The sequence below is a fragment of the Triticum aestivum genome, chromosome 7D, assembly GCF_018294505.1.
Source record: "Triticum aestivum cultivar Chinese Spring chromosome 7D, IWGSC CS RefSeq v2.1, whole genome shotgun sequence".
Taxonomy (NCBI): domain Eukaryota; kingdom Viridiplantae; phylum Streptophyta; class Magnoliopsida; order Poales; family Poaceae; genus Triticum; species Triticum aestivum.
The window spans coordinates 153,016,387-153,024,846 of NC_057814.1; the positions used below are offsets into that span (position 1 = coordinate 153,016,387).

The following is an 8,460-nucleotide window of genomic DNA, read 5'->3' on the forward strand; positions in this document are numbered from 1 at the left end:
TTACCCCTAAAAGTTTATGAAATAACTTCAAATTGATGTACAGATGAGAGGCACAAGGGATACAACAAATACAAATGGACTGTGGGTCACAGTTACACGAATCTCAAAGCAAATGTAGGGTGGATGTTCTGCCGGTACATACCATGAACACTAGTAAGGGCTTTGACAACCCATAGAGTATTCGATTGGTTCAGTAGACCAGCATGGTCTCGGAATTGTATAATTAAACGACAGGTCATAATCATCCATGGAGTCTTCAGGATGCCTTAGAGTCTTGATCCTAGCAAACTTTGCTTGCATTTCATCGTCCATGCAAACATGGTAACACGAACGGATGTCGAGAGACTCTAGGAGGGGGCAGCCGTTAAGGATGAGTTCCAAACCGCTGTTGGTGAGCGAATTAGCAGTGAGCTGCAACGACCGCAACTCCGACATCTTAGCGATCGCCATGGCCGCGTTGTCATCTACACATTCACTGTAGAAGGACCTTTGGCTCAGTCGAAAGCGCTTCAGTAGAGGGCAGACATCCCCTATGACTTCGAGTGTTTCTGGGAAGCGGTGCATACAGTTCGAGATCTCTAACTCCTCAAGCATGGGGAACTTTGTGATCACTAGCTTGAAGGCCAAGTCCACAATGTCACGACACTCGATGAGTCGAAGGCTCTTCAATGATGGTGCCCTGCAAAGTAGAGAGAAGCCGACTATAAATTAAAACTTGATAGTAAATTAGAAGAGTCATTTGGGACAAGATTGGAAAAAGCTAGGAAAGGAGAGCTTGAAGAAAGTAAAGATGTTGAGATGCTCAGAAGATTGAAAGGCTGAAAGGCAAGGGAGACCATAATGTTGAAGCCACGGTTAGGGAGAGAGCTGCTAGCAAGGATGAATATGGTGAGTCCATCATTCCTATTGTCATTAATACACACAGAAGTAAATTGCTGGAAATAGCTTCTGGAGTAGGTGTGGATCTAGGGACACAAATTGATATGATAGATTATAATACCAATCTCATTAAAAAATAGAACATGTCAGAATTGACTTGTGGTTGAGTAATAATTCTAAATAAAAACCCTGTCACATTGAAGAGGAGGTCCCTGTAATTGAAACGTGGAAGAACATTTTGGTAGATAGGATGAGGAAGATAAGGCTTGGCAACAAGCTAAATGTTTTTTCTCACATAAGAAAGGGAAGACTAAAAGCAGAACCTACTAGAATTCTACAGGAAAATCTACTATTGGTATTAATTATTTTAATAAACTAGGGAAGAAGAAGAAATAGTCCTTTCTTCCTACTAATGAGAGGTTTTTTTTTCTGGAATATGAGACATTGGGGGGGGGGGGGTTAAAAAGGAGGTTTCTGAGGGAAATGGTGATGGATATGAAAGCCGACTTTCTGGGTTTACAGGAAACCGTGAGACAAAGTTTTACTGGAAATGATTTGCAAGCAATTTGTGCTTGCAGGGATTTTCATTGGCACTTTGTACTTTCCAGGGGGAAATCAGGGGGGGCTTTTGTTGGGGGTTAATTATACTACTACTCTAGATGTGATCTCTGAAGATGAGGGGGGATATTATATCAAAATGACTGTGTAGGATGTTAAAACCAGGTTTATATGGGACCTGGTGTTGATATATGGGGATGCACAACCTGAGAGAAAAGCTAGGTTTTTAGTTGAACTCTCTAGGGTATTACATGCTTGTATAAATCTCATCCTCATCGGAGGGGATTTTTAATATAATCACAAAAGCTTTAGATAAAAACAAGCCTGAAACTACTAGACATTGGAGTTTCATTTTTAATGTTATCATAGAATAGGCTGGCTTGAGAGAACTTGATTTACATGGTAGAAAATATACCTGGGGTAATAACCTACCTAACCCTATTTTCAAATTAGGCAGGATTTTATATTGTGTTGATTGGGAGGAAAATTACCCTATGGCTGAAGTGTCAACTCTAGATAGGGAGAAATCTGATCAAACTCCCTGTTTATGGATACATGTTTGCCTAAAACTGATCCAATATCCAGGTTTGAAAATTCCTGGTTTCTAAGGAACGGGTTGGACAAAATTGTAATAGACACTTGGAATTATCCTAATATAGTGGGGTCTAGTATTGAAAGATGGCAGAAAAAATGAGGAATTTGAGACCTAAAGTAAAAGGGTGGAGTAAAAATATGAATGCCTGGTACAGAGAGCTGCAAAAAATATTTTGAGACAATTGGATGATACTGATAAAAGATGTGAGGTTCATGGATTAACAGTTGCTGAAAGGCCAGAACAAATGTAGCTAAGAGCTCAACTAGATAGGCTTTTGAAACAGGAGGAGGCAAAATTGAAAGAAAGAGCAAAATTTGATTAGCTGCTAGAAGGAGACAGTAATACCAAATTATTTCATGCTAAAGCTAATGGTAGAAGGAGGAAGAATAAAATCAATAGTTTGGATCAGGATGAAGGAAAGATAGAGGGGGAGAAAACATTATGGAGTATATCAGAAATTATTATAAAAACATATTTGGACATCCAAAAAGATCAAACATTGCTCTGGGCACTAATAATGTTGCCAATATACCCAGAAGGGCTGGAGATAGGTTGACTGCTAAGTTCACAATACAATAACTTAAAACTGCTATTTTTGATATGGCACATAACAAGTTTCCATGCCCTGATGGTTTCACTGCTGAATTTTATCAGCATTTCTAGGATCTCGTTAAAAATGATATTAAATAACTCTTTGATGATTTCCATAGTGGTAACATAGATATATCTAGATTAAAATATGGCATTATCACACTATTCCCTAAGACTAAAGAGCTAATCGGATTCAAAAGTTTAGACCAATATGTCTAGTAAATGTTATATTCAAGATCTTTACTAAGGTGTTAATGAACAAATTAAATGGAGTTGCTAATGAAGTCATATCTCCTATACAAACTGCGTTTGTTAAGGGGAGATACATTATGGAAGGGGTTCTCATTTTGCATGAGGCTTTGAATAGTATCCATAGAAAAAAGCAAAGTGCTCTGCTCTTTAAGGTAGATTTCAAAAAAAGCATATGATAAAGTGAAGTGGTCTTTTGTTAAGTGGGTTGACTGGATAATGCATACTATCAGGGGGGAAGGTGTGTGTTAAGGTAAATGATAATATGGGAAAATATTTCCCTACACACAAAGGGATGAGGCAAAGGGACTCTATTTCACCCTTGATTTTTGATATGGCTGCTGATGCACTGCCTATTTTGATGAATAGGGCTAAAGCAAGTGGTCTGGTGAAAGGGGTATTAGAGGAAAATACTGACAAAGGAATAAACATGCTTTAGTATGCCGATAATACAATCTTTCTAATACAAGATGGTTTTGAAAGTGCACATAATTTGAAATTTATACTCTGTTTGTTTGGACATATGTCAGGATTGAAAATTAACTTTCCTAAGAGTGAGTTGTTCTTATTTGGGGAGACTGCTAATAAAGCTTCTGAATTTGCCCAAATATTTACTTGCCCTATAGGAAGTTTGCCAATGAAGTATTTAGGGTTGTCCCTGGACAAGAAAAGAATTAGAAACAAAAGTTCGCCCACCCTGAAAACAGAATGGAGAAGAAGTGTGAGAATTGGCAGGGAAGATTATTAGCTAGTGCTGGTAGGGTCACCTTGATACAATCCTCTCCCATTGGGATTCCCTATTATATGATGTCCTTTTATGGACACCCTGTGGGGGTAAATAAAAGAATGGATTATTTTAGAGCCAGACTTTTATGGCAAGAAGAGGAAGGAAAAAAGGAAATATCATTTAGTGAGATGGTCTGAAGTGAATGGGCCTATAAATTTGGGAGGATTGGGAATACAAAACTTAGATGAATAAAGCATTATTGGTAAAGTGGTGGTGGAAAATCTGGAAAATCTTTAATAGTACTGGTCTCTAGCAAGATATCCTTCTCAACAAATATTTGAAGGGAGAGGGCGTGGCAACTGCCAAACACAGACAGGGGGACTCCGAGTTCTGGTCTTAGCTCCTTAAGCAGAAAAATCATTTTCTTTCATTGTGTAGGTTTGAGATTGGGAATGGGGAGAGTGTTAGATTTTGGGAAGATAGATGGGTTAATGATAGAGCATTGAAAGACGACTTCCCTCGATTATATAACCTGTGTTTTGATAAAAATAAATCTGTCAAATATATGTTTGACAAGGGTTAGGTAATGTTAATTTCAGAAGAACCTTATACGGGGATTCTTTGGAACAATGGGAGCATATTAAAGATAGTTGTTCCGGTGTGGTCTTGAGTGGGGACAGAGATAGTTTTCTGGACCTTAGAGAAAAAAGGAATCTACACGGTCAAATATTATTATAGATCCCTAATTGAGAATGGGATTAAATACCCACATAAATTCCTATGGAAAACTAAGATGCCACCTAGGGTGAAAGTCTTTATTTGGTTGGTCTTGCGTAATAGTATTTTAACTAGAGGTAATCTGCTTCGTAGGGGGTGGGTGTGAGATAAGACTTGCCAATTTTGTATGCATAATGAGAGTGTTGATCATATATTCTTGAAATGTTCCATGCCGAAAATGATGTAGAATATTATTCAGTATGCTTTTGATATAAAACAAGTGTCTGACAGCACTCGGGATTTGTTTGGGATTTGGTTGAAGTAGTTTGGAAAACTGGAAGAATCCCTGGCGGCGGTGGGGACAGCAACCGTTTTTCGGATTATCCGGAAACTTGGAAATAGTGTGGTATTTGATAATGAAAGGATATCTAATCCATGTATACCTGTTAATATGATGATTAAAATGTTACATGATTGGCTCGTTTTGCAGATAAACCCAAGAAGTCGAAGAATAATGACGGAGGGCGTAAGAAGAGTTGAGCAGATTGCGGGAGACATCTTTCAAGCAAATTTAGGATGGAGGATGGCGTACAGAATTACGACTGCGTGATTTTGTCTACCATTTGTTCATGCAGTGCTGCTCTGGGAGCTCTCCCTTTGTTCACTTGTCTTGCTCCTCCCCGGTCTTTGTTTCTTCGGCTAAACCTGTTCTAGTAGCACTGTTCGTTTTGGAGAATGCTTTAGTAATGTTGATGTTACGTGTGTTCTTGAGAGCCTGACCCTAACCTTGGGAGGGTTTGCAGGGGATTAACCCCGCGGGGCTGCTAATCCTCAGAAATCCACGCAAGGCCATTTGATGCACAGGGTTTTGACTGGCCCAAACCCCCTGATCCCCAGCAACCCCCTTCGTTCCACGCGGAACAGAACTCTCGAGGGCCTAGGCGTGGAACTGGACGACGCAGAGATCGGGTGAGACGCTGGTATCTGGCGATTGTAATCAAACGTAGGGAGTTAGGAAGGGGGAAGGATTAGTGGGGATTGGGTGAAGGGGAGAGGATCACCAAATCCCCTACAATCCTCGACCTCCTTGGGGGAGGAAAACCTCCCTTGCCAAACAAAGTCTAAGGGGGTGTGGGAGTCTGATTCCCCCCATCACCCTGCAGGGTGTGCATCGTCTGATATGCCCGCCGGGACTTGTTGGTTTGTACTCCCTCCGTTTTAAATTACTCGTCGTAGAAATGGATGTATCTAGAACTAAAATACATCTAGATATATCCATACCTGCGACAAGTAATTCGGAACGGAGGGAGTAATAGTTGGTGTGTATAAGACTTGGTGATTTCTAATAATGAAAATCAAAGAGGAAACTCTGTTTACAAAAAAAAAAGGTAAACGAGCAAGAAATCCTCACGCGTTGCCGACGAGGGAGAGAATCCTTTCTGTGACGTAGCTCCCGCCCCAGAAGGCCTCGCACCGACCCGCACTGCGCCTCATGGCAGCTCTCACCATCTGAAGCAATTTCCTGGAGTTGAGGTAGAAGCCATCGGCATAGTGAAAGCGCATGTCGATGCGGCGCCACAACTCGGGCTCGTCCGTAGCAGCCCTGCGCCATAGGCTGCACACCATGTCCGGCCCCATGAGGATCTCGATGTGGTCCAGCCTGCCGAGCACTGCCAGCAACACATCCCGTGGCAGCTCCGCCCAATCCCTCCAGTCCGCCTCTCTATCCGTCCCGTCCTGGGGTGGTGGCGGGAGTCGGCGAGGCTCCTCGAGAAGGCAGGAAAGGGAGGGTGGTGCCGCCATGGCAAGAGGTATCGGCTTCAGAGGAAGCATAGTGCTTGTTTATACAGGAGGGAGGTAGACCACAGTTCCTCCAATCCTATACTATGTGCCAAATGGAGACGCCGGAATTGGAGGCCGGTATCTCGTCGGCGTTACTACGTTTATCTTCAGTTATTTCGTCTATCTGCCGAAAGCGACGCTAATTAATTATCTCTTTCTTTTGGGTAAAGAAACACTCCATCGTTGTCCCTAGCTAACCAACGGCGTTGTATCCAAGGCGTTGATCAAGCCATATAAGATAGTAATAATAACTTTAGCTAAAATCAAGTATGGTTCTTCTTCAAATTTCATCACTACATTAAAGCTAAATTCCTACCGTCTGGAATTCTGCAACAGATCCGCACGACCGGGCGACCGGTCAATCCGCTTCTCCCGTGCGATCCGCTTATTTTACTCTCGCGCATGAAACGACCTGTTGGTGGAGGCCGCGGTGCACTACCAGGTGGGATAAGTTTTTGTCCTAATTTTTATGCAGAATAGATGGGTTTTATACCTTATTAGTAGAGTGAAAAAAAAAACAACAGTGCCTGTTTGACGAGGGACAAAATCATCTAATTCAAGTTTTTTAAAGGACTGATGCATTGTGTTGTATTTCTCCTTTTTCGTAATGATGAACAATTTCTAGAGAAATAAATGTTCCGCTTGGTATAAAATATTTTTTTCTCGAATACGCACGAGTGTGCGTATCATTCATTAAAGGAGAGGGGGGAAAGACTCCCCAAATATCCACGCGGGCTACAATATTTACAGAGAACACTCCCGACTCCACCGAGCACTAACTCATATTACATACTACTCACTGGCTGTCCACTCACTACCTAACTCTTCAAACCCTCTAATGTTGTCTTTAAACAAGCCAACTTTTGCCCAGAGCCTCCCTTCCTCAAGTAGCCGCTCTTTGACTCGTGGCAGAGAAACCGGTGCCCCATTGAACACGACGTCGTTTCGATGCTTCCAAATTGTCCACAAGGCGAGGATGCATTTCGCCCTAGTTGATTTCCTGCCCGTCGGATCCCGATCCTGCCTCAGGCACCAAAGCTCAAAGATTCATTCTGGAGTGGCTCCAACTCCCGAAGCCCTGTAGTTCGCCCCATCTCATGCCAGACCTGCCGTGCAAACACACAGCCAAGCAGTAGGTGCTGCAATGTTTCTTCCTGTTGATCACAGAGAGGGCACGCATCCTGATGAGGTAGACCTCGTCTGGCCAAACGATCCGACGTCCAACATCTGTTTTGGATCGTGAGCCAAAGGAAAAAGCGGCAGTGGAGCGGCGCCCTTGACTTCCGAGTAAACGGAGCTGTTGGTGACGCTTCGAGGCCCATAAATCCGGCCGCATATGCCGATCGTGCTGAAAAGTTCCCATTTGGCTCCCAGGCCCAAGATGCTGTATCTTCTTCTCCTTCCACTAGCTGAGTGGCATCCACTCTTTGCCACAACGCCAAGAACTGAGTCAGCTCATTGCCAGGAAGGTTTGGCCCAAAGTCTCTCGCCCATTTCTCGTTTGCGAGCGCGTCCGCGATTGTTCGCGAGGCCCTCGTCCTCTTCGGGACGCGCTGGTAGATGTCCGGAGCCAGCTCGCAAATCCTGTATCCCGAGAGCCACTTATCTTCCCAGAAAAGGGCGCTTCGGCCATCCCCCACACTCATCCGAGTGGCAGCCGTGCATAGCGCGCGTGAAGCAACAGGGACATCGATGCCGAATTCCGCCCAGGGCCTCTCCTTGTCCGTTTTCTGGAGCCATGGCCATCGCGCTTGCAGGGCTTTGTTCAACCAGCTTGATTAGGTATTCCCAGCCCACCTGCCCACTTGGGCCTGCAAACGTTGTCCCATGCCACGGCACAGTGACCACCCATTGCTTCCTTCTTGCCACACCATAGGAATCCACGACAAATTTTGGTGAGTGCCTTGATAGTCTTCGCCGGAATATTCAACGCCAGCATGGAGTGGATCGGTATCGCGCAAAGAGCAGATAGGATCAGCGTTAGTATCCCGCTCTTAGGGAGCATTGCTGCCTTCCAATGCGGTAGGCAGTCCGCAAGCTTGTCCACAAGGCCTTGTAGCTGCGCCGCCGATTGCTTGTGCAGGGAGAGTGGCAGCCCCAAGTATGTGCAAGGAAAGGAGCCGATCGAGCACCCGAGAACTGCGCTGACTAGCGATAGATCATCTTGTGAGCATCTGATAGGGATGGCCGCACTCTTACTCATGTTAACCGACAGTCCAGAGGCATGCCCAAACAACTCTAGGACAGATCCACAGGTTCGGGTCTCCAGATCACTGGGCTTGAAGAAAACCATGACATCATC

The 8,460-nt window shown here is 43.8% G+C and overlaps 1 protein-coding gene across 1 annotated transcript; it reads right to left on the reverse strand.

Moving 5' to 3' along the window:
* On the reverse strand, positions 1-6,143 carry LOC123168192 (putative F-box/LRR-repeat protein 23). The gene is made up of 2 exons (XM_044586069.1): positions 5,728-6,143; positions 1-679 (listed from the first exon to the last, which is right to left on the reverse strand). The coding sequence occupies exons 1-2, from the start codon at positions 6,117-6,119 to the stop codon at positions 151-153; spliced, it is 921 nt and encodes a 306-aa protein (XP_044442004.1). The 5' UTR covers positions 6,120-6,143; the 3' UTR covers positions 1-150.
* Between the last annotated feature and the right edge of the window lie 2,317 nt (positions 6,144-8,460).